At 47.8% G+C, this 25,522-nt stretch overlaps 2 protein-coding genes and 3 long non-coding RNA genes across 5 annotated transcripts in view; all 5 read right to left on the bottom strand.

Moving 5' to 3' along the window:
• LOC125625464 (uncharacterized) overlaps nt 1-1,828 on the bottom strand; it is a 49,836-nt gene extending 48,008 nt beyond the window's left edge. The window contains exons 1-3 of the mRNA XM_075122202.1: nt 1,663-1,828; nt 1,239-1,412; nt 268-423 (exon numbers count right to left, since the gene is read on the bottom strand). Coding sequence (XP_074978303.1) covers nt 268-423; nt 1,239-1,412; nt 1,663-1,798 — 466 coding nt within the window. The 5' untranslated portion in view covers nt 1,799-1,828. The remainder of the gene's footprint in view (nt 1-267; nt 424-1,238; nt 1,413-1,662) is intronic.
• Nucleotides 1,829-2,253: 425 nt separating this feature from the next.
• On the bottom strand, nt 2,254-7,051 carry LOC125625465 (uncharacterized). The gene is made up of 6 exons (XR_007353561.2): nt 6,972-7,051; nt 5,977-6,143; nt 5,090-5,323; nt 4,125-4,222; nt 2,741-2,918; nt 2,254-2,445 (listed from the first exon to the last, which is right to left on the bottom strand). It is a non-coding gene; the product is annotated as an uncharacterized LOC125625465 (long non-coding RNA).
• A 320-nt stretch (nt 7,052-7,371) lies between these two features.
• On the bottom strand, nt 7,372-9,546 carry LOC142069786 (uncharacterized). The gene is made up of 3 exons (XR_012665749.1): nt 9,336-9,546; nt 8,576-8,682; nt 7,372-7,520 (listed from the first exon to the last, which is right to left on the bottom strand). It is a non-coding gene; the product is annotated as an uncharacterized LOC142069786 (long non-coding RNA).
• Nucleotides 9,547-11,178: 1,632 nt separating this feature from the next.
• Nucleotides 11,179-18,148, bottom strand: LOC142068398 (uncharacterized). The gene is made up of 7 exons (XM_075122160.1): nt 17,957-18,148; nt 17,449-17,598; nt 16,410-16,589; nt 15,615-15,731; nt 15,096-15,245; nt 12,199-12,414; nt 11,179-11,291 (listed from the first exon to the last, which is right to left on the bottom strand). Exons 2-7 carry the CDS (start codon nt 17,540-17,542, stop codon nt 11,179-11,181), a joined length of 870 nt encoding a protein of 289 aa, XP_074978261.1. The 5' UTR covers nt 17,543-17,598; nt 17,957-18,148.
• A 3,368-nt stretch (nt 18,149-21,516) lies between these two features.
• On the bottom strand, nt 21,517-23,986 carry LOC125625296 (uncharacterized). The gene is made up of 4 exons (XR_012665747.1): nt 23,808-23,986; nt 23,524-23,664; nt 22,479-22,661; nt 21,517-21,589 (listed from the first exon to the last, which is right to left on the bottom strand). It is a non-coding gene; the product is annotated as an uncharacterized LOC125625296 (long non-coding RNA).
• Between the last annotated feature and the right edge of the window lie 1,536 nt (nt 23,987-25,522).

Genomic DNA, 25,522 nt, shown 5'->3' with positions numbered 1-25,522 from the left:
GGGCTGCAAAGGGCTACCACAATAGAAATAACAATGAACAAACTGGACAACCATACAGATTCACTCCCAGCTCAGCTCAGCAACTGAGAGTCTGGTGATAGTGCTTAGGTGGCTTTATCAGAACTGCTCACAGCTCCCCCGTTTGGCTAAACTGGGTACAGTACTTAAAGGGACATACCTCACAGTAACTAGCAATTTTGGAACATTTCCGTTATTGATACTTTCACTCATTTCCCTGTGAGAAGAGTCATCCAAGAACTTTCCTACCTGGATTAAGGCCTGATACAGACCCCTCTGGGCAAAACCAGCCTTCCTTACACAGCCCCTCTGGTGTACTTTGACCTCGGTGGGAACAGAACCACCCTGCTAAACAGGGCTGGCAATCTTGTGCTGATTGGCCACCATGATGGGCCAAAAAAGAGCCTTGAAAAGAAAAAAAAAATACACACTAACATTCTCCCAGCATCCTGAATGTGCCTGGATATCCCGGGGGGGGGGGGGTAGGGGGGTGGAGGGGGGGATTTGGGAGTTGTGGGGGGGGGGAGGGGAGGGGAAGGAGTGCTGAAAGGCTGGAGGGAGAGTTCTCAGCAAGTCTAGTTCCAGCCTCTCTGGCCAGGAGATGCTGAAGGGAATAGTGTATGAGCATTGGCTGTGGTGGGCCGCACAGGTAGTGCAGTCCCAGTCTTCCCTATGATGGGATGGTATCGGAGGTGGCATTTGAGCGCTAGTTGCTGGGTTGTTCATATCCATTCTGGTGCTACCTAAGGACTGGCAGCTCTGGTTTACAATATCTACATGCCAATACCAGAAAACTAAGCAATCCAAAAAGTGTCTCTCTCTCGCCTTCCTCTTGCCATAATCCTTATGCTTTGCTAAGGAAGGTGTGAAAGACCAGTTCCCATTGTTTGTAGGGAAAGGAACTGAAACGGAGGATTTTAAATGTTTTCAGCTCCCTGTTGCTTTGCCACATTTCCCCAGAGTGGCTTGGCAAAGCCATCTCTCCACCTCCTGGAGCACAGCTGTTATTGGGTGCACATTTAGGGCTGGATGCTCCTCATTTAACAGCCTCAGAGTAAAAGCTAAGATCCCATGCTGACAGAGGCCACCCCTTAGGCACTGCTGCGGCATGCTTCAGTGCCACACAGCAAGAAGCTTTAAAACAATGTCAGGAACTCAGGTGTCCCACAAGGCATCAGGCAAAGGAAAGAAGGGCACCCAGCAGCCACTGTCTGATCTACCTGGGGGACATGGAGATGGAGAAGAACTTCCTTGGGGACACACATAGCCTGGAGGACAAATATTTCCCACTGCCCCGTCTGTTGGGTTGGGAAGCGTGGACCCCCCAGTGCAGTAAAAGCCAGCGTCACAGGGACCAGATGGTGCAGCCAGCTCTGCAGATGCACAGTACGAGCCTAGAACAGGGAACAGAAGGGAGACTCTCTTACAGGCTCCTTGTCTCTGTGCTTGTCCCACTAGATTCCCAAAGCACTTGAGCTGCAATAATGTCATAGCATACATACATAACAACAGCCAATAGGAGACAGCAGCAGTCTAGTGGTGACAGCACCAAACTGGGAGAGTCAGAGGAGTTTGGCAGGGTGGGGGAAGGGTTTGTATCAACATTTTTGTCTCTTTGGCAAAAAATAATATATTCTCTCCTACCTGGGGTACAGGGAATAGGAAGGGATGAGCCACCAGGACAAAACGTTCCTGCTTGGCACAGTCTGAAGGACCCGGGAGGTGAAGCTTCTGACCCTGCTAATGGAACGGACGGAACTTGAGAGAGGCAAAGGAACATACAGCAACAAACAGAGCCTCACTCCCATGTCCCAACCTCTTCTGCTCTCTAGATACTTACAGCACATGACCTTCATCACCACAGTATGTGAAATGCACCAGGTGGGTGGAAATTCCTCCCTATGCACATCCTCCCACAATGCAAACACCCACCCAGCCTCTCCCCAGGGAAGTGATCTACTCCTGCCAAGATCACAGACCCATTGCAAACACACATCCCCACCCCAAACAAGGGGTCTCGTTTCATTTCACGTGACTGCATGAAGCAGCGTCTTTTCCTCTCTCCACTCTGTCTTTTACCAGCACTGCAAAAAGACACCTCATGGGCCCTTTTCTTCAGCTGGGACTTCTTGACGCTTTTGTAATATCACCACGTCTAATAATAATAATAATTGAGTTCCACTGCTTCCTTCAGTGCCGGAGTGTGGATTACTAGAGATATTGGCTCGCCTGATGCTGATCCGGGTGGACAAAACCATCCAGGCATGCATGGTCCGTCAGGACTCGTCAAGCCTGATTTGGAGCAGACTTTTCCAGGGGGACACAGCTGGCACTTGGAGGCATCCCTCGTGTTTAAGTCCTGGCTGTAGGTTCCTTGTGGACAGGGATACTGTGTGGCAAACTCCGTATTCCTTGGGCAGTAATGTCCTAGGAGGGAGACGACAGTTTTCCTAACAGTTAAGAGATGCTTGCAATATCTCATATTGTTAGCAAGGGCACTGGGGTGCCCTCTCCATCAGTTTCCGCAAAAGAACTGATCCCAGGATACGTCAACCAGTCCATGGTATGACTCCTCAGTACTGTACAGGAGCTCCAGCCAAGGTGGAAGCATTCAGTGAAGCTGATAGCGCTTTACCTTCGTGCTGAGCCTTACAAAGAGCTGCTAGTGCCCCCAAGACACTGTTCCCCACATTCCCTATGGTGTAACTGCAGCTGCACTCACCTGCGGGACAGTCTGTGTAATTGGTGGAACCAGCCTTACAGTAAAAGCCTTCTGGGCACTCCAAACACTGCACCTTTCCCCAGAAGGGGCTGTAGCTTCCTGCGGGACATGGCTGTGCTCTACTGCTCCCCACTGTGCAGTAGTGCCCTGGGGGACACGGCCCCCCACTGCTGGTGGTCTGTGAAGACAAAGTGCTGTTGTTACAGAAGAGGTTCCCACTAATCTCACTGTGGCCCAGAGATCCTCAAATGTCTTTAGTCTCCTAACTTCCACTGATTTCAATGGAAGTTACAATACTAAATATCTGTGTGGATCTGGGCCTATCTGCAACCTCAGAAGAAATGTATCTTGCAGCAGGAATACACCAAATCTTAATGGGGAGGACAGCCAGCGTGACGGAAAATGCTTTGTTCATCATTCACTTCTGGCCAATCCCTTCTGCTATAATCCCATCGTAGCTCACAAAATGAGCAGGGGAGGTGCTTGGGCGGCTGCCAAGGAACACCAAGGTTTGCTGCAGGAAGTGGTGCTGGTAATCTGGTAGGTAGTCCGGCCTGTCCTCAGAGTCAGCCTGGTGCTGTGCTGCTGGGGTGGGGGAAAGGTACTGAGGCATGAAACCAAGATCCTGAGCCAGGCAGTCTTTAAAGTTCATAAGGTATTTTGTGTAAGAGCCATGTCAATAGATCCAGTGCCCTGTCCACATTCGAGTTCTGCAGACCTCTGTAATGCCAGCTGGAAATGGCATTCTTTTTCACTTCCTCTCATGTTGTGTAGTGTTGCTGTGTGCTGGTAAGAGGGTCATGAATTCAACCCCAGAGGTGGATATATGTCAGCACTGGGTGAATAAGTGTTGTGTATAGTTTGCAATGTTCTGGGATTCTTGGCGATGAAAGGTAAAAAATTTTATTCAACCATCTCTGTCCACTCATCAAAAGAGGACAAATGGGAGTGAGGCAGCATGGATATGAAAGGGCTGAACTATTATGGACATGTTTTACACCTAGAACAGAGAGGAGGTTGGGTATGTTTGGTGTCTCTAGATTCCTTCAGCCTTAACAAACTAGACGTATATGTCAGAGAAAGGAAGTTATGCAAACAGTCTCAGAAATCCACAGAGAAGTTTGTCTGGGTTAGAATTCTTCCCCTCACACAATAGCTTTTGGGCATGGTACTGATGGTGGGGCTGACAGAACAAGCGGTCAATGGCAAGGACAAATCAAGGGGAGAGGGTTTCATGTAAGAACTGCAAATATGGATGCCTGATGCCCCCTGCAGGCGATGGGTGGTGGGACTTATGGCAGGAAGAGAAGAACTATATGGACATTTGGTTCTCTACATCCAGAAATTCTGGGTTTCACAATGTTATAACCCAGACACAGCTTACCATGGAAGGTCTAGGAGAAACAGCTCCTCTGGTGCAATAGAACCCAGCTTCACAGACACCCACAGGAAATATGAGTCCAGTTCCATTGCAGAAATATCCTGAAAGAGAGAAGAGGCATAACAGCACGTCTATGGTGTTGGGATGACAGACCGATGGACAGCAGCAGGTGAAAACTGAAGAGTAAATCCCACATAAAAAGCAAGAGGTCTGGCTACACCCACATACACGTTACAGGAGATATTTCCATTCAGAATAGCTTTAACATAGAACATACCTAACATGCCTAGAGAGACAGCATGCATTGCACCACCAACACACTCCAACCCAAACCATTCTGAAGGGGAAAGAGAGAGTCAGCCTCTGACACTGCAAAACACTGGAAAGACCTTCTCCTGGGGTGAGGAAGTGGGAGACTTTATCCTCTCTGTGATCCTTTTTACCTACGTATCCCTGAAAGAGCAGTCACTAATTGCAAGCCCTAATGATTCATAGATATTAAGGTCAGAAGGGACCATTATAATCATCTAGTCTGACCTCCTGCACAACGCAGGCCACAGAATCTCACCCACCCACTCCTGCGAAAAACCTCACCTACGTCTGAGCTATTGAAGTCCTCAAATCGTGGTTTAAAGACTTCAAGGAGCAGAGAATCCTCCAGCAAGTGACCCGTGCCCCATGCTACAGAGGAAGGCAAAAAACCTCCAGGGTCCAATCTGCCCTGGAAGAAAATTCCTTCCCGACCCCAAATATGGCGATCAGCTAAACCCTGAGCATATGAGCAAGATTCACCAGCCAGATACTACAGAAAATTCTTTCCTGGGTAACTCAGATTCCACCCCATCTAACATCCCATCACAGGCCATTAGGCGTATTTACCATGAATATTTAAAGATCAGTTTCTCAGAGGGCTTCATGAGTGCTATAGTCTGGTTAGAACCTCCTTGATCCATCTCTCATTAGTGTACCTGCGTCACAGAGGAGGCAGTCTCCCATCTCAGTATTCTTGGTAGAATTGCTATAATAACCAAGAGGGCACGGCTGCGGAAGAGCAGATCCCTTAGGGCAGTAATTTCCTGCTGGGCATATATTCCCCACCAGGCCGCTGGTAGGTGTTGGGGTGGCAATCCCTGCACTGCAGTAATATCCAGCTGAACAAGGTCCTGTGACACGTGACTGTCCTGCTAATGCACAGTAATGACCTGAAAGAGCAGTGCATTGGAATCAGTATTAGCAAACAGTAACAGGAGGGTATTTAAAAGAAAGGGTGGAATATTTATACAAATAAGAAAAGTAACTGCATCAAGGTGAGGTTCAAAAGGTTTAAGGGATATCAGCCTTCATGACTCAGGCCATAAGTCAGTCAGGAGATGAGGTCTGATGATCAGCAGACTAACTAAACTGTAAATTCCCTTTGTCCTTTTCTAGGCATGTAAAGCACCAGGCACATATATGCTGCTGTGTAAATGGATTATAAGTTAATGACGAAGTTCCCCCTTCCATATAGTAGCATTGTACATAAAGGTCCATCATGGGGCAAAAGGGTAAGTCCTCCCTCTGAAGTATTTGGCATTGGTCACTATCAGAGACAGGACATCAGAGTAAATGGACCAGTGGGTCTTTTCTAGGTTGGTCATTTTTAAGAGGGCGGCTTCCCCAGAACTCAGCTCAGTTCTCCATGCAGCTGAATGTGGCTCTGTTTCAAACTTCAACAAGTGATCTAATGGCAAAGAGCTTCCTAACCCATTATCAGTCCCCTGAGCCACCCAAACCACTCCTGAAGTTGGAGCATTTTGAAACTCACTAGCACACACTGTTCTTATGCCATTCAGGGTGATGTTGACTAGGATCCTACCTGGATCACAAGGGATACAGTGAGAAACATGACTGCTGCCAATCTGTGGATTGTAGGTCCCCCTGGGGCATGGGTATTGAGTCGCTGAAGCTGTACCAGGAGGACAGTAATGACCAGCTGGACATTCACTCCCAGCAAGAGAAGAGGAATTCTTAGGACAAAAGAACCTGCACCCATAAGAGGAAAGAGCAGAAGGAGGGAAGTTAAAACTCTCAGGTCAACACTCCATCCATATGCACACTGACGACTCAGTGAAGTGAATGACTTGTCCGTGTGCATGCTGCACTGTACTGGATAGGCAATATATCAGATCTGCTCATGTATATAAATACCTTCTCTTAAGTGTTTCCTCGTGCTGAATGCACGAAGTGTACTGACTATGATGGCATAATTGCCGAAGGCATAGGAACATAATAGCCTTAATTTCAGCCATAAGACACTAGGGATGTGATTTCATCAGCTTCTAGATGCTAAGCAAGGCCAAACCTGGTCAGTAGTTGGATGGGAGTCCTCCAAGGACAAGCCAGGTGCAGCAAGAAGTGGTATGGGTGACACCCTGGGACAGGAATAGACCAATATCCCAGCATGGTGCTAGCAGACATTGTTTATTGGAAGAAACATGAAAGTGAAGTCCTTTATCACCTAGGGCCATGGCCTTTTTATTTATTTATTTTATTTATTTATTTTGCACAACCATTGGTGGTACTAGTGGTTTCCTGGCCAGCAGCCAGTTTCAATTACCTTCTGCTCTAAATCCTGCCACTGTAGGGGAAGTTAGCTCACCTAATTTCCAATGCTAATCATTTGTGTAGTGTTGCTATGCAGCTGTTAAACAGTTGCTATGCTCCTTTTCAGAGATGGGTGTACTTCAGTGGGAGGGGAAGTAATTCTTGTCTGCCACATATTGTATTGCTCAAAGGTGGCTGGGAACAATAATTATGGCAATGATCCTTTATTTATACTGCACACAGTAATGAGCACTCTCTCATTCTTACCCTCTAGCACAGAGAAGGCAGCTGGCTTGCCTTTGTAGAGGGTTATATGACCCTGCTGGACAAGCCAGTGGAATGGATGTGCCCCTGGGGCAAAAATATCCTGAAAAAGAAAAAATAAGGCAGAATCAGCAGACTCTTTCAAGGTCAGGACTAGAGGGCAAATTCTACCCAGGATTTACCATATCCTGAAACAGGCAATGCACAAACCCTCAGGCTTTGAGAAACTCTAAGAGTAGTGATTTCTCAGAGCTCCTTGCAGCCTGCTAGGAGTTCTCTTCTTGACCTGCTGAACTCCCAGACTCTGCTGTGGAATTTGCTTGGATAATTCTTACTCAGCAGGCTAGTAACCAATCACCAGTTAGCTTGATATGAACCAAGAGCTGCAAACAATCTACCTGTGGGACAGGGGCCTCCGGTCTTGTCCAGGATGGGAACACTGGCAATGGTGGACCCCAGTGTGCAGTAGAACCCTTCTCTGCATTGCCCTGTAGGGGCCTGGAGGCCAGTGGAGTTGCAGTAATGTCCAGGTAGACAGGGGGAGCACTGGGTCTGTGAGAAATCAATGGGAACATTCACATTCTCACTTCTGGAGAGATAGGAAGGAGTACTGCATAAAGGGATCTGGGGGTCATAGTAGATCACAAGCTAAATATGACTGTAACACTGCTGCAAAAAAAGCAAATACCATTCTGGAATGTATTAGCAGGAGTATTGTTAAGCAAGACACGAGAAGTAATTCTTCCACTCTACTGCACGCTGATTAGGCCTCAGCTGGAGTATTGTGTCCAGTTCTGGGCACCACATTTCAGGAAACATGTGGACAAACCAGAGAAAGTCCAGAGAAGAGCCAAAAAAATGATTAAAGGTCTAGAAAAAATGACCTATGAGGGAAGATTGAAAAAAACGGAGTTTGTGTAATCCGGAGAAGAGAAGATTGAGAGGAGACATGATGGCAGTTTTCAAGTACATAAAAGGTTGTTACAAGGAGGAGGGAGAAAAATTGTTCTCCTTAACTTCTGAGGATAGGACAGGAAGCAGTGGGCTTAAATTGCAGCAAGGGCGGTTTAGGTTGGACATCAGGAAAAACTTCCTAACTGTCAGGGTGGTTAAGCCCTGGAATAAACTGCTCAGGGAGGCTGTGGAATCTCGATCATTAGAGTTTTTTAAGAGCAGGTTAGACAAACTCCTGTCAGGGATCTTCTAGATGATACAGAGTCCTGCCATGAGCGCAGGGGACTGGACTAGATGACCTCTTGAGGTCCCTTCTAGTCCTATGATTCTATATGAATCTTGCCTCTGCCACTGGAACCTCAGGCAAGTCATGTCATTTCGTTGAGCTTAAGTTCCTCATCTATGCAATGGCAGTAACATTCCCACCTCATAGGGATGCTGAGAGGCTCAGTAAAGTGCTTTGATAGCCTCAGATGCCACAGGCTCTAACTCGGGGATATTGCGGTGTTCTTCTAAGGAAGGATTCAAGTGATTATAAGCATTTAAACAGTCTTCACATGTCTGCTCAGGCAGAGAGGCGCTAGGTGGAGTTAAGCTCTCTAAGTGCAGAAGCAACATTGCTAGTCGCTAGTTCACCCTGTGCATTTTCCTACCTCTGAGCTCAACTTGATTCTGGTGCTGAAGGTTCCCACAGGACAACGCTTGGGGACAGCAGTGCCCTTTGGACAGTAGTGGCCTGGAGGACAAGGGCCAGCCTGACCTGCAATCAACAACAGAGAAAGATGTTCAGCTGATTAAAGGCTATGGATGGAAATGAATATAAAAGGCATTCATTGCTTCTATAATAGCCATGGTCTATTCAAGTCAGCAGCAATTCATCCGTAGATTCCCCACAATTCCTTAATTCTCTCCCACATGGGACAAAGCTGAGCTACCGTACAAGGTCACTGAGCCATTGTGGCCTCAGAGCTCGAAAAGGTGAGTAGGAATCTGAACTTTGGGGTTCTGCTGCTAGCTCAGGGAGTGAGCGTGATCTAATGATGAGACCAGGGGACTGAGAGGCAGGATACCTGTGCTCTATTCCTAAATCAGGTTTAGAGTGTCTAGTCGTTGGGACTGGGAAATAGGACTTGGAACCCAGGAGTCCTGACCTTTAACTATTGCTCTCTGCTGCTGAGGACAGGCTAGATCAGGTGCTGAGTCATTTACTCACAATTCACACATCTGGGGTTCAAACAGCAAAAGGGGCTTTTGAATGGGGCCAGAAAGGGGAATTCTAAACAAGGGGCTGAACCAGGAACCTGAAAAGAACTAGGCCCAAGGGCTCGACTCTGAAGTGGGCATCACCACAGGGCCACTAGACTGAACACATACAAAAACCAATATTGTTTTAGCAAAGGAAAAAGACAGCACCTTGGAGCCTGGCCTCTGGGTTGGGCCTGTCTGATCCCTGTGCACAGTAGTAGCCTTCCCAGCACTCTCCAGTCACGTCTGTTGCATTATGGTACAGACAGAACTTCCCTCCATCACAAGTCCTGCATCCAGTGCTGTTCTCCAGCCCTCGCTCAGGGCTGTAGGTCCCTGGTGGGCAAGGCTGCCAGTCAAGACCTGTTCCTTTGGGACAGAAGAAGCCTGAAAGGAGAGCACCATCATATTTCTGGGTGGGAGAGAGACCTAAAGATGACAAATCAGTAACTGAGATTCCAGCAATGGGATCCACATGTTTTTATAGATTCACTCGGGTCACTTGGGCTGAAATTGTTGGACTGAGCATGAAGCTGAAGGAACAGAGACAGGACTCATACCCTGGTTGATTTTCCATGGCCCAAGATCTCTCCGGCACACAGGGGCTTAAAGAAAGTCTTTGGAAAGCACGAAACAAACTAGGCATTTAGTGAACACACGACTCACCTTTAGGGCACAATTGTGGCTTCTGAAGAGGGACACAGTATTTACCCTCTGGGCAGGTGTAGCACTCTTCTCCATGTGTCTGTGGCATGTAAGTGCCAGGGGAGCAGGGGATGGGACTCTTGCTTCCCAGGGGACAGGAGTGTCCCACAGGGCATGGAGCTCCTGAGAGGCCATCAGTGGGTGTCGGTGTTCTGGCCCCCGCAATGCAATAAAACCTGGAGTAGCAAGAGCAGAAACAAGAGCCATCAAACACAAACAACCTCGAGTCAAAGAAACAATCCCCCTAAGGACACAGGTGGATAACTGACTGAGCAGTGAGCGTGAGGAATACTGGATCCTCTTTATACCTAGTGAAGGAGAATTTCTGCAGATCCCAAGCCCTGTGTTGACAACAAAGGCACACTGACTGCAGATAGCTGTTCTTATTCAGGGTCCAAGAGAGTGTGGTCCCTTCAAGTGAATAGTTGTGGGTTATTCATGTCAGACCTATCTCTCATTATAGTGACAGAAGAGAAATGTGTACCGTACTGTACTTACCCTGGGCTGCAGTGTCCTGATGGTGCTACCAGTCCAGTGCTATTGCAGTAATGTCCTCCAGGACAAGGCTGGCATCCCAGCAGATTCTTATTCCCTTCGTTGCTGGACCAGGTGCCATGTGGGCATAGAGATGGAGTGAGTGTTCCTGATTAGATAAAGTGCTTCAGAGTCTGCTCAGTATCAACATGGGGAGAAGGCAGCAGACCACACAGAGGGGCATTGAAGTCAGAGTGAACTGGTCATAGACATTCGATTGGCTAAGCCTGATCCAGGAGCAGAGCGAGCCCAACACAGCTTTATCCCACTGAAGTTTATGAAGTGGCTATGGGATAGCATAGGAGTACAGGCTACAGAAAAGGTGAGAGGAAGCTGGTCCAGTTAGGGTGCTAGACTGGGACCTGAGTTCAAGTCCCTACTCTCCCACAAAGCTCCCTGTGTGACCTTAGGCACGTCACTTAGGGTCAGATTGAAGAGTTAGGAGCCCAAATACCTTTAAAAATCTGGGATTTAGCCTCTCTGTGTCTCAGTTCCCCATTTGTAGAATTGGGATAATAGCACTGCCCTACCTCACAGGTGATGATAAATACATTAAAGATTATGAGACATTCAGGTACTATGGTAATGGGGCCATATAAATACTAAGATAGTTAGAGCTAGCAGCTACTGCAGTTCCAGACTCTCTGAGCTGAAGGCACTGTAGGCAACAGTGCTGGGGGAGCTGCAATTCCAGTGTCTCTCTGCAGGAAACACTGCAGGGAAATTCCAGCTCATGCTTCACAGGAATTTAGAAGAATTATGTTTAGAAGAATTATGTACCTGCAAGACAGTAATGCCCAGGAGGACATGGGAGCCCTGTTACTCCATCCATTGGGTCTCTTACTAGGGCATCTCCCTTGCACCAGAATCCTTCAGAGCAGTCCCCTAGAAGGCAGGATACACATTTATACATATAAACGAAATTAAATGAAAATAATGAGGATTTAAATATAAGTTCCAGGACACAGACACAAAGTGGAAGCCTGAGTTGGAGCAGTGATAACTTTCCCTATGCTGATTCATAGAATACCAGGGTTGGAAGGGACCTCAGGAGGTCATCTAGTCCAACCCCCTGCTCAAAGTAGGACCAATCCCCAATTTTTGCCCCAGATCCCTAAATGGCCCCCTCAAGGATTGAACTCACAACCCTGGGTTTAGGGGGCCAATGCTCAAATCGCTGAGCTATCCCTCCCACCCTTGATTCAAAGGGCCATCTCTAGGAATGAAAGGGGAGTGCAATCAAAGTGGTTTGTTCCATCCTTACCTGCTCTGCTGAGCCCAACAGCAAAGGATTTATTGTTACATAGACACCTGCCCATTAGGGTTAGGACTGAAACTATGAACTAATTTCAACTAGGCTACCAAACAGCTATGAGCTTGGGCAGCTACAAGCCCTGGAGACAGTCAAACAGGTATCTTAAAAGTTAAAGCATCTGCATCTGAGTTCCATTCCCTCCAACCATTCAGCCTGGCAATTTTACTTAATGGAAGGAATATTTCCTTCTTTTTAGGATAATCTGATCAGGAAGGAAAAGGATGGGCCACTTGTTCATTTCAGCCAAATATCCCAAGGCACTTTACAAAGTGGATCTTACCCAAATTTTACATGGGAAAAATGAGGCACCAATAGTGGAATAACTTGATCAAACTCACAAAGTCAGTCAGTACCAGAGTAAGAAATAGAACCCAGGAAGCCTGACTCCCAGTCCTTTGTTCTAATCATTAGGCAACAACACCCCCAACTAGACACACAGAAAATGCTCAGACTGCCCAAGGATGAATGGCAACATACCTGTTGGGGCTGAGAGACCAGGAAGCTCACAGTATTTTCCAGGTGGGCATCTCTCACATTCCTGGATATTTTTCAGCTTCTGCCTGGCACCAAAGGTACCTGGCGGACAGCTGTATTGAGTGCCCTGTTGTATCCCAGGTGGGCAGTAAAAGCCCTGCGGGCATGGGTAAAGGGTGAAATCACTGACTGGCCCTTGGCTGCTGTCACAGTAATAACCTGAAGGGAAGGCAGAGGAAGAAAAATCAGTTTAGTTACTGGGAGATATTAGCTACTAAATATCTACTCATCTACACATGAGAACTCCATCAGGCTCTCTTAGGAGTTCAAAAGCTTCCAATTTGCCATTCAAGGAAGAAATCTATTACTGATCTTTAATTATTATTGATCTCAATTACGCCACTGCTGGAACAGGTAGACAGTTTTCCAACCACTACATATATAAAAGAGATGTCAGAAGCCAGTGGTGAGCAGAGCGTGGGTCACTGGCCATCACGAGAGCACTTACTGATGTTCCCCAAGAGAGCTAGCTGGTCACATGGCGCTGGTTCCTCCTCCTTGCTTCCAGCTGCTACATCCCATTAAAAGAAGGTGAAAATACTCTGCACCTCTCCCTAATGTCACTGTGTCATGTAAGTCAGGGTTGCCTTTGCCACAGGAATGCTCATTGATTGGCAGTGGGAGAGGAGGTGGAGTATGAATGGGGTCGAGAGGTGGTGCATGACACAGAAAATGCAACGGGGCAGGAGGGGGACAGCATGAATGAATCTCAATATTAAGATGTGGCCCGCACTACGAAAGCCCATGTCATAATCTATAAATTGCTGGGCTGTGTTGCAGTGTTGATCCTCCCACAATGAATATGACAAAAACTGCTCCCTTCTGTAGAGCATATCAGCTTGGCTCCAGAACAGGATTATATCACACACTAGCAGCTAAATATAGCTACACAATCTACATAATCGATATCTCTCCCATGTCTGTGAGTGTGCTGCTGTCGAGGCACTGCGACATAAACTCACGCTCCTACCTGAGGGGACTATCTCATGGGGTCATGGCCCCATGTTGTGACTCTAGGCATCCCTGTATTCACACCCTGAACACTACAAAATTTGCCATGTGAGGTACCATTTGAAAACTAACATCACACTGGTTATTAATATTGTAAAGTGTGTGTGTTAATGTTATATGTGAAGTTATGAATTCCCTCTATATCATGTTACTAGAACACGTTTAAGGCCAGAAAGCCTAGGCTAGGTAAAAGTAATAATCTAGCCTGTCCTAGACAAATGAATGTGAGGGTTTACCTCAATTTACATATTAGAGTAAAAAAAAAAAAGCATCAAGCAAATCTGGTGGGGGGTTATCCTGCTCCTGAACTTGAGACACAGAAAATCGGCATGGCACTTGCACCACAGAGACACAGGAGACTGAATCCCCATGAGGCCTTCATGACTTGTAAAACAAACACATTCCCTTTGGGAATATAAGGAACAGTGGGAGGCTCCATTTTTATCCTTCACCTTAGGAGACAAAGGAATCAAGTGATTTGATCTTTGTGATGGATCCTGGCCGGTAAAAACTGGAAAGGAAACTGTGGGTGAGAGAAACTATCTTGAACAAAGGCTGTAACTTGCTAGATTAAGTTGTTGTCTTTCAGATGTGTGTTTTCACTTTTATTTGCTTGTAACCATTTCTACATGTATCCCTGTTACTTGGTAACACTTAACATATGTCCTTTGTTAGTAAACCTGTTTTATTTTTGCTATAAACCACCTCAGTGTTGTATTTGAAGGGAAGGGTGTGTTTACTCCTATTAAATTAATAATATGTAATAGACTGACTTTTAAAAGAGCAGCAAATTTAATATCTTCTGTGACTGCACAGTGGTAGGGACTGTGCATTGCAGAGAAGTATCTCTGAGGAGCTTGGGGGCTGGAGTTCATGGATTTTTACCTGCTAGGTGAGGTTTGGGAGGATTTTAGTGGTGAGGAAGACAGACAGTTGTATCAGGGAGCTGACACACAGCCTAATCTCCAGCAAAGCTCATGCATGCTGAGGCATACAGGTAACAGTGGCTCACAGCTCTGGATATCCCCAGCAGTGTGTTACAATGTATCTACAGTTTTGAAAGTACACTACAAAAAATCTGATCTGTGAACTGTTATCTGTGAGCATCCTTACTTGAAGCAGCAGCAGAATCAAGCCATCTGTGGGGATCACCCCATAGGGATGGGAAAAATCAGTTTGGATAAAGCCATAGTTTTTGCTCATATGCAGAATCAAAGCTGAACCCAAATATTTTTTGTATAGGCTTCAGAAATGTGCTGCTAACTTTACCACTTCTGGTTTCATTTCTGAAGTGCCAATAGAGAGGCCCCTTCTAGTGATATTTCCATATAGGACCAGAAGTTGGTTACCCAGTGAAAGCAGGTTAGAGGTCCATCAGGCCTACCAGGTAGCCCCCTAAATAGAAATCCAGACACTGGAAGGTGGTGAGAGACCACAGGACCTTCCCCCAGAAAGACACTTGTGACCAGGTAAGGAATAGAGATCTCTTGGGGGGAGGTGCATCGCATGGGGGACAAGAGGGAAAGTCACACATACTGGGAAAAAGGGTTGACTATGATTCCAAATTCTTGGATATTTGTCTGGACTGAAGCCCTTCTCTGAACCTCCTGTCTATATCTCCATCACTGAAAGGGAACCACCTCTGGCTTTTCACCACTAAATTAGTGAGTAACACCCTTGCTTGTACCAAGTTCCTGGACAATTCACATATGCCTACGCTCTGTTCCCCAAAAGCCGCTCCCTGTTTCCTTTGGGCTCTCACCCATCTGTGCCCCTGGAATCACTCTTGCCCTCTACTGGATGCTGCAGTTTGCTCTCACGTGCCTTACCTTCCCAGCACTCTCCAGTGGGGGCACTGAGGCCAGAACCTTCACAATAAAATCCAGAAGGACAAAGCTGGCACTGAGAAACCATGCTCTGCCCTAGCAGGTTGGAAAAGGTACCAGGTGGGCAGAGCCTGGGCATTGTTGACCCTGCAGCTGGGAGAAGAAAAGCAAAACATAACAAACTGACTATGAAACAGTCTAAAGGCTGCTGCCTTCAGGAAACAAGGAATGAAGGAGGCCAAACTGACACAGAAATAATAGAGTCAATCTCTTATAAAGCACTTTTCACCCATAGGTCTTGAAGTGCTTTACAAAGCCCCATGTTACAGGTGGGTAATCTGAGTCAGAAAGGGGAAGGGACTTGCTCAAGGCCACACAGCAGAAGAGCCAGGAATAGAACTCAAGTCTCTGATTACCAGGCTGTCCTCTATCCACCAGTCCACTCTGCCTTTCAATATTTTGTTGCAAAATCACTGATCAGCAGGCCAAGCATTCCTGGCTCAGGGCATTCCAGATACTCACTGCAGTAGGTGCCCAGGGGGCAGATATTCCCAGTAGCACCATCCATTGGTTTAGAGCTGGCTGCTCCTCCTGTGCAATAAAACCCAGCTGCACATTTCCCACTGGGTTCAGACAGCCCTGGGGGATGGAAAGGACAAAGGGGCTCAACCTGAGGCATAACGCTGCGACAGTGGGGTGGAAGCAGCAGGAGCACGTGGATCAACAGCCTGCAAGGCAGCAGACTCAAATATTCCCAAGGGGGCAGCATCAGAAGAGATAGCTGAGCCGCATTCTCACACAAGAGCTCTGGCTGATCCACAGGGCTCAACGAGTCATAAGCAGCTTTGTGCCCCTGAAAAATATGAAGCTAATAACAGCTTGTGTTAAACACACCAAAATGGTATGGAAAGAACAATAAAAGCAGCTGGGAAAAAATGAACCAAGGACTGTGATAGCAGTATCTCCAGCCCCAGTGGAAGCAGAGAATGAAATGAGTCTGATGGGACATCCTGACCTTTTTGAGCCAAGAAGTTTGGACAGCTGGGCTCAGCTTCAGGACACTTTCAAGTGTTTATCCAGACAAAACCTTATGAGATTTGAACGTTGCTGGCTATAACCACCAGGAGGCTCAGTGACTCACTCAAGGTCACACAGTGAACCTACGGCAGAGTCAGGAATAGACCGTAGGTCCCCGGGCTCCCTAACAGGAACTCACAGTGTCAGTTCAGGAAACAAAGACAAATATCTGCACCAAAATTCTCTCCTTCAAACTGCCCCGTGACAGCTCAACCCCAATTTGCATGGCTGTATCCTCACCTGACACCTGGCAGTAAAACCCTGGAGGGCAGGGAATGGGCTCAAGGCTGCCCTCAGGGCAGTAGAACCCAGCCAAGCACTTCCCTCCGGTGGCTGTGGCTGGACACAGGCAATTGGCATTGGTGTAATTATCCAGGTCGAAGGGCTGTGCGGTCCATGCAGCCGATACACAGAACCAGCCTGAGCAATGAACACACAAACAACGTGGCTGAGAAAACAGCAGCAGCGGAGCCCAAAGAGTTACCACTCTTTGGTAAAAAAGGGATTAAAGGGTAATAAAAGGGTGTATGGTACACCACCTTGGTACAATAGTGAATCCACTGTGCACGAAACAGGCCAATGGTGCCAAGGTGTACCACCATGGTGTAACAGTGAATATGGTGTGCATGTGACAGGCTGATGGTGCAACAGCATAACACCAGCATGGTATAAAGATAAATGCAACATGCATATAACAGTGTAATGGTGCAACCATGTAACACCACCATGGCATATAACGATAAAATCTATAATAACCCCAAACTCAATCCTTCATTGCCTGGGCTAGCAGAGACTGGGAAGGCTGCAGAGAGAGCTGCTCTCAGTCTCTTGAGTGGGAAGGAACAATACCATCCAGCCACTTTAGGTGGCTACACAGAGAGACTCTAGAAGGCATCATGTCTGGCCCATTTAGGCAAGGACCAGCCAAACAATCTTCAGGCCTTACTAAGAGGAGACCATTCTCCGTGCCCAGTATGCACACAGTGCTGCTCCTGCTGGGCTAAACTCTAAGGCCTGAATTCTCATTTGCATTGAGGCTGGAGTGCTGTAAAGAGCCCTTCACATAGAGGAGGATCAGGTCTTTAAAGCCTACATGACTTACAGAGCGAGTGCCCCTGTGTACAGAGACAGAAGAGCCATCTCAGGGTAAGGGCAATGTGCACACGTGCCGGCACACTTGCTTGCATCTACACATACACGCAGGGCATGGGAGCTAGTTGGGAAACTCATAGGACCGCTCCACCCTTCGGAACGTGCAGCCAAACTGACATGGACTCACCTGCATCACACTTTCCTGACACGGCTGTTAAATTCTCCTTTCCACAGTAGTGCCCTGGGGGGCAGGGCAGGCAGCTATCCAGGCTCTGGGTCATGGGGTCAGGGTTATAATAACCCCGGGGGCACGGAAACTCTGTGGCAAACCTTGTTGCTTAGAAATGAAGAGAGAGAGAGAAAACTTTTCCTGGTATTCATAGGACTTAAATACAATTCCTGCTCTCAGCTCTTACATTATAACTGAACACTGCCCCTGCTGGTGTGTCTCAGCTCACCCTGCATATGGGGTACCCAGTCAGTCTCTGGACTCTGCTGAGGTTGCAGATAAGGGGGATTCAAGTTGTGTTAATGATTTGTGTGATCCAGATACTTGTTCACAAAGAACTGTACTGAGACCACCTAGCTCATTTCTTGGAAGCCACTGTTGCATTGAGAATGTAACTATTTCAATCTGGCTAATGGCATGTTTAGGACTCCAACTCCGTGTCCGAGGAGCAGGGCTTGTTTCTTACCTTTGGGGCAGTAGAAGCCAGGTGGGCAGGGGTAGGTATGGTAGCTGGTGGTGTTTTCAGGACAGTAGTAGCCAGCTGCACAAGGCGAACATGCAGCTTGTCTGGTGAGGTTGTTATAAGTTCCTGCAGGGCAGGGAAGGGGATAGCTGGTCCCTTCTGGACAGAAGTGGCTCACAGGGCAAGGGCCTCCGTTGTGCCATACGTCTGTGAAGAAGAAAGTGAAAAGCAGTGGGAACAAAGGCAGGAGATTGCACCCAGCCACTGGATGTTTCTCTTTTGTTGTGGCCATTGTGATCCCGCAAGGGAGATTGAGAAGAGGAGGTGCCAGGTTAGAAAATTACCAGACACCACTCTCCAGGGTATCTGAGCTGTGTAAACAATCAAAGCAGTGTGCACAGAGTCCTTCCTTACAATGTACTTCACAGGCAAGACTGAGCCAAGTCTTACCTAACATTTAGCCTCCCTACATTTTTCCATGAAAACATTTTCATGTGTTAGCCTCACTTGAACCAGTTCTGGAGAACGTGGAAGGAGATGGAACAGCCATCGGGGAAGCTGAGGTTCTAGGCCTAGGAAATTATTTCTCTTCAGAGAGCATGGAGTACAAAGGCAAAGATGGGGGGAGAGTGGGACACCTTCATTACTGGTGTGGAGCCTGTAACTTAACTCTGCTGCAATGCCCAACATACACAGCTATTGGGATAGTGTAGACCAATGGAACATGCTTCCCATTTCACATGTGCATGTGTTGTTTCAAATACCCTTCCCTAGAGGGCAATGGGCCTGGCTTATGTGAGGGCCTGGCCAAAGTAAGATATACAAAGGCATTAAGTAGATAAGAGGAACAAGCATAGTGAGAGGGATCTGGCAGCTGAGTGGACTGCAGACAATAGCTATAGCAAGATGCAGGGGATGAGGTCAGCAAGTGAGGGAGTGATTAGAGGGATGGGGGAATCTTGGGAAATCAGGTCCTGTTCCCCAAGGTATATTTAGACCCAGTGTGGCCAGGTGGCAATGCTTTAGGCAAAGTCAAATGCCCGATAGTGAACTCCGTAGGCAGGTGAAGACACCACTCACAGTGAATCACCCTGGCTTAAGGTTTATCGTACCTTCACCCAGTGACATCCTCACCTGCTGGGGATGAGGAGAAGGCTCCAGATAGGCAGTAGTAGCCAGCTGAGCAAGATCCTGAGGGAGCCACTAGACCGGCTGAGCTGCAGTAATAGCCAGGCGGGCACACAGTGCAGCTGGACTCCAGCCAGAGGTAGAGTCTGGGGAGACAATTGTGGCATAGCTGGGAAAGAGGGCAGCTAAGGCCAATGTACCCCATTTGCCACCAATACCTAGCACCATGTGCTGTGATAAATATTCCTCTTTGCAGGAGCCACTTTGCTCTTTATATCAATCTAGGGACAAAAATCACACTTCTCTGATCCAGAAACCACAACACGATATAGCTGCACTGCTTCTGTACCACCGCCACAGTCCCACAACCTACCCTCCAATATCATAAATCACATCACTGCCCAGAGCTCAGCATCCAGTACATTTGTCCATTCATTTTTCCATTCACATGCTGTCCCCAGTGTGGTTCCGTCTTTTCCCTGTGCTTCATTCTGTACAGTCTTGCAACTACACTATCAATGTGCACCAGCACTGCAAACAAGCCTCAGCTTATGGGGGACTGAAGGAAGCCTGAGGCACCTGCATGGTGAACCATACAGAACTGCACTCTGCGGCTTGAAGAGTAAGTATGAAAAACCACCTAGAGGAGAGAGGGAGAGACTACAGAAGCAGGATAAAGAATGCATATAGTCCACCTGCCCATGGGAAAATTAGGAGAAAGAGAGAGCTTCTGTTTTCAAGCCAGCATGACCACAGCCAAAGAGTTCACCTGTCCGAGAATGTGCCCACAGGGCATGGAAATGGGATGCTGGTGCCGGCTGGGCAAAAATGCCCAGATGGGCATGGGCCTCCAGTGCTTGTATTTGTGGCTCCATCAGGGTTTGGGACACTGGCTCCTGTATTGAAACACAAAGGGAAAACAAATCCTGAGTGACAAACATTGCAATTCATTGGCCACTTTGGCCCTTGTGGCCAAACTGGTCTTTTACAGGTAAAGTGTGGCTTGCAGAGCCCCCTACCCCCTGTTCTCCATCTACCAAACCGGGGGGAGGGCAGCTCAGGGCTCCTGCCCTGTGACAGGGCTAGGGGCTTCTGCCCAGTAGGGAGGGGGTCTAGGGGCTTCAGCCCCACAGGAGGCGCCTGCCAGGGCTCGGGGCTTCAGCCCTGCTCCTGCTGAAGCCCTGAGCACTGACAGGTGTCTCCCACGGGGCTGAAGCCCTGAGCTCCACCACCCTGCTGCAGAGCAGAAGATCTGAGCAGGTGCATCTGGCTCTTTAAATTCTGAAGATTATTGTATGCGGCTCAGAGGATCAGTAAGTTTGGCCACTCCTGGCATAAACAAAGATATGTACTGTGTTTAACACAAGCTTTCCTTGCATTAAGATGCAACAATCACTGATGGAGGCTTGTTTCTGAATATTCCATGTGGACTGGACTCCGTCCAGGGGAAAATCTTAGCCTTGGACTCAGTATCAATAAAATATTAATGAGAATCTCCCGAGAGAGAAAGAGAGAGAGAAAGCGCATGGGTAAAGATCTGATACTAATCTAAGGAATGGCCAGGCCTAACAACCCCACACAGTAAAAAATGAGTTCAGGCCTTTAAAAACCATGAGAATTTAATTTTTTTTTAATTGGGTTGATTTGATTTGTTTCGGTTGCACGTGGGTCACATTTCAGGCTTTGCTCCACAACCATGGGGACTAGAAACTTATTTTTTTTCTAAATCAACACTGAAATTCTCATGAAATCACATGAATCCAGGACCAGAAGGCTTAAGAAAAACATCAAATATTCTGGACATTGGCAGCACAAAGACTCATCAGTGAGAAACCCATGTGGTTTGGTAAACAAAACCTACAGAGTGTTTTGTATTATACAGAAGCACTGGCTCTGGCCAGAACCCAGAGCTGCTGCTGCTCCCCTCCCATCTTGCAGCCCCATGGCTCTGAGATATCTGAGTTCTGATTCTTTATGAGTGTCATCGCAGAGAGGCCAAAACATCTGCTCATGCACCAGAATCAACCTCCCATACTTTGCAAATAATTCCTGTCACTTGCCAAGAGTTGATACATCATTTCTAGCACCATCCTGCCAAGTAAGCACTGATAGTCTAAGAGATTACACTGTTTTTCATGCCAACACCATCATGCCAACCTCATGCTCCAAAGCCTCTCTGCCATCACCTCATATTAATGCTAATGCACCAGATTCCTATCACAGTGCTAACATGCCAACCTCACACACCAGCCCACTTTGCCATCCTCCCATCCAAAGCTTCTATACCTACCTCATGCCTCAGCAACCTGACGGCAACCTCTCTTTCCAGGAGGGGGCAGGACAAATTAGACAGAATAGAACAGCTCAGGGAAAATGGAGAAGATAAGGACCCCGTTCTCTTCCTCCCTTTGCCCTTGGGAACGCTAAGTCAAGTACCTGCTGTGCAGAAGAATCCTGGCCAGCAGGGGCCACTCGGAGAGGATAATCCCCATTCTCCACAAAACATCCCTGGAGAAATACACAGGGGAGAGAGGATCATTTAACTGGAAAGCGCACTGGGAAATCCAGCATACAATGTGCACTTCTGAGCAGGGAGAGGGTGAATCAGTGAAAGATCCCATCATAGCATCATCACAATTGGAAAAGCATCTTTCCAATTTAAACTGTGCTCCTGTGAGACACCAAGGATGTTAGAGCATACTTATTTCCTCCAGGGCATTAGCAGACATTGGTTCACAATGGGGACACTACAGATAGTATTTAAGTATATTTTGATAGCATTGTTTATTTTACATTTGTTTCCTGGAGGTGAAATGCATTCATTAGGGGTTTGGGACAGTGGCACCAATTCAAACATTTCTTGGGAGGTGGGGGAATTTCAGTCCCTGCCCTTCCCAGCAGGAACCCTATTCCGGTTCTTGCTCATCCCCCCCACCCTCTTCCTGGAGGGACCCCCACTCTCCCTTGGGCTTGGAGTTTCCCCTCTCTCTTACTAACACAATGCATGAGCTGGTGCCCCAGGAGTGGGGCTCTCAGAGGACTCCCCTGCACTCTGCTGTACTGGAACCGACTCCCTGTGCACCAGATTGCAACACCATTTGGCCCAGCTGTGACGAAGGGACAGACAGGTCAAATTTGAGTGGCGTTGCAACCATGCAGCAGCAGTACAAGACCACTGCTTAAAAATGGTCAGCCCATGCCCCACCCCACCCCAACTCAACAGCCTATGTAATTGTGAGAAAGTGCAAAAATCTTGGGCGGGGGGCTGCCCGCTCTGAACTCCGAGTTGGCACCGCTGGTTTGGGAAAAGAGCTGGCACGTGGAGCAATCTCTCTCTTACAGAGCGGTCTGCAGGATGGGAGAGCTGGAGAGCTACTGCTCTAAGAAGTTTCCTTACCTGCAGGGCATTGCTGGCACCTCTCAGCCTGGCTGATTCCATGAGATGGGTTGTAAGTCCCAGCTGGACAAGGGTAAAAGCTGATTCCAGTCTTCTGGGGACAGTAAAAGCCAGGTGGACAATGTTGCATTATGCCGTGCTGACAGTGAAACCCAGCTGGACATGGGAAGCATTTGTCTTGACCTGAGAGGGCAGTTCAGGAAAGGAAAGAAAAAGCACCACTGAATGGACTCACTTCTGTAGGACTCTTACTTGCCTGGTCCTGGACTTGAAATAGGAGGACTGTAATGGTATTTTCTTTGCTTTCCTGGCTTCACTGGTCTTTATACCTATTAGAGAGCTCATGCGGCAGTTTGTTCTAACAAGCTTTCCAGCCCTGGTTTGCAGGTCCAGGAAGTTTGCAGAAGCATCTACATTTCTGAGTGCTTACTCAAAAGGCCAGAGGCCACTGTAAGGGGATTTCTTTCAGATCTGCCCATTGGATGGATTCACAATGAGGAAATCTGGTTGAATATTTAACAGCTCTGTTGTTATAGAACAAGAGCTGCTGCTGTGCTTCTGGGACTTAGGCTGATGTAGGAGTGTCACGTATGGAACATTGTCCTCTGGGACACATCACCCCAGGACACAGTGAAACAATTGTCTCCCCGTCATGATGCAGCATCCTCATGACATGAGAGTGCAACAGCCCTGAAGATATTTGGGGATGTATTTTCGTGTCTTTCAGCCCAGCTTGCAGGACATGGGACTGCCCACTCCAATCAGAATAGGTGGAGACCCTGCTTTGACTTGCAGGGTTATTCATAACCATGCTGTAGGGGTTAATGCTTGTCACACTGCTAACTCCTAGGTGGCACAGCTCTGCTGGACTTCAAATGGTGTTCCGCACACTTATGCCAGCAAGTAATTTGGTCTGGTAGGCATATTGCACCGTAATAGAGTAACAGGAGAATAACACTGGAGCTGTGGAGTCCAAACTGGATTTCTAGTTCCCTCTCAGTTAGATGGTAGCTCAAGCAAAGCAGCCCTCTCCCCAACTCCTGACCTGTTGCATTGCTGTATTCCCCATCTGGGCACGGGGAGGGTGCTGCTGAGCCGGCAAGGCAGAAGTGTCCTTTGGGACAGAGATCCCCCGTCACAGCATCCAGTGGTCTTGGGGTCTGCGTCCCTCCTGTGCAGTAATAGCCTGAAAGCAGAGAACGCAGGGACTCCATCACTCACCTTGTCTTGCTGCAGGAGTGGGAGGGCACTCAGCAGAAAATAAGAACCATTATAACAACGATGTGAGTGAATTGGCTGGTAGTTGGAAAAGCTGTTGACGTGTCTCACCTGGTGCACAAAGTCCTGCAGGGGAAACCTGGCCTGCCACATTGCAGAAGAACCCAGGGGGACAGGGTAGACACCAGCTGGCATCCTGGGCTCCCCTCCTCTCGTTCCAGGTACCAGCAGGGCATGGCATCTCTCTTGGGTGTTTCGTGCCAGCAGGGCAGTAATATCCTGCTAGGCAAAGATCACCAAAAGGAAGTCCCACCTGGAGCAAGGAAAACAAGGTGGATATTGTGCCTGATGCACTTCACGCTGCGTTAGCAAGTCGGGCTTCACCAGCCAGTGCAATACTCACGGGTGAGGTGCTGTTGGACCCTTGGGCACAATAATATCCTGGCTGGCACAGACCCTCAGGAGTGGCCAGACCAGCTGTGCTGCAGTACATGCCCGCCGGGCACGGTTTGCAGGATCCTGTCTCCATGGCACCGAGTATGTCCATGTAAGTGCCCTGCAAAGAGAGAGCTATTGAAGCCCTCGGAGGGCAAGAAATCTCCAAGGAAGAACTTCTAGATGGAAGGAAACACACTTGGCTCTTACCGCTGGACATGGGAGAGGCAGGATACTCCGAGCTGGGCAGTAATGCCCTTTGGGACAAGTCACAGGTTCAGCCAGGCCTGTCTGGTTGCAAAACGTCCCCTCTGGGCACTCTTTGCACAGAGACTGACCAAGGACCTAGAGGGGAACATAGCAGGAACTGAGTGTCAGAGCCCCTGCTCATTCAGAATGAAAGTTGTGAGCAATGTGAAGGGTGGAACAGGTGTCACAGGCCCACCTGCTGTTGTGGATAACACCATGTGTCTGGGTAGCAACAGAAAGGGTACGGTTTACAAAGCAATCTAAAGACATCAGAGCAGATCCCTGTCCTGGACTGCAGGACATACTGTCCCGCTTCCATCCCACACCAGACATGGTCAGAATCTAGTCTGTTGCAGCTGGGTGAGTGTCAAGCTTGAGAGAAAACCTGAAGCCATCAGAGTTTCACTAATCTGGTGCTAATATCTCACACATATCTGCTCCCTGATTCAGATTCTGAAGGCTTCTATGGACTCAGAATAGTCTGTAGCTTAGTTCACTGCACTTACAGGCTGGAAACTCCCAAGAGGGCAGGGTTCTGGTCTGAAAGCTCCTGCCAGTGAATAATGCCCCTCCATGGCCACATGCTGAAGGGCAGTTTTGGCAGCTCCAGTACAGAAGTAGCCAGGTTTGCAGGGTCCAGTGGGAGCTTGGCTGTTTGTCCCATCACAGTACAGCCTGGGGTTGGGAAAACACACATCATAAGTAGAAACATTTCCTTTTTTCACAGGAAAGCATTGTCTTAAAACAATAAATGCCCCACTAACTGGCTGGAATCACAGAGGATTCACAGATCCCATATATGCATGGATCTTGTAGGGATAATGCAGGACAGGCCATCCTTCATCCAGAATTTAATTATTTTCATCAAGACAGTAAACTCTTACATTTCACAGTTTGATACTGAGAAGAATAAAGCTTCCTTCCCTTAGTAACTGTTAGGGAAACGTGAACCAAAACTTTTCAGTAGAGATCAGATAAGTTCACAAAAGTTCAGATGCCTTCCCCCCACAAACCTCAAACTCCTAGCTCCACAAGCCTGGTTTGGAAAATCTCACAAGAGAGATATTCTCATGAGATTCCTGGTAGATTCCAACTCCTGGATGGAACACAAATACCATCAAATACCTCTCTGTTATATTGTC

This window comes from Caretta caretta, chromosome 22, assembly GCF_965140235.1.
Source record: "Caretta caretta isolate rCarCar2 chromosome 22, rCarCar1.hap1, whole genome shotgun sequence".
Lineage (NCBI taxonomy): Eukaryota > Metazoa > Chordata > Testudines > Cheloniidae > Caretta > Caretta caretta.
The sequence above is the reverse complement of the archived record's forward strand: the minus strand, read 5'-3'. Positions and strand labels throughout refer to the sequence as shown.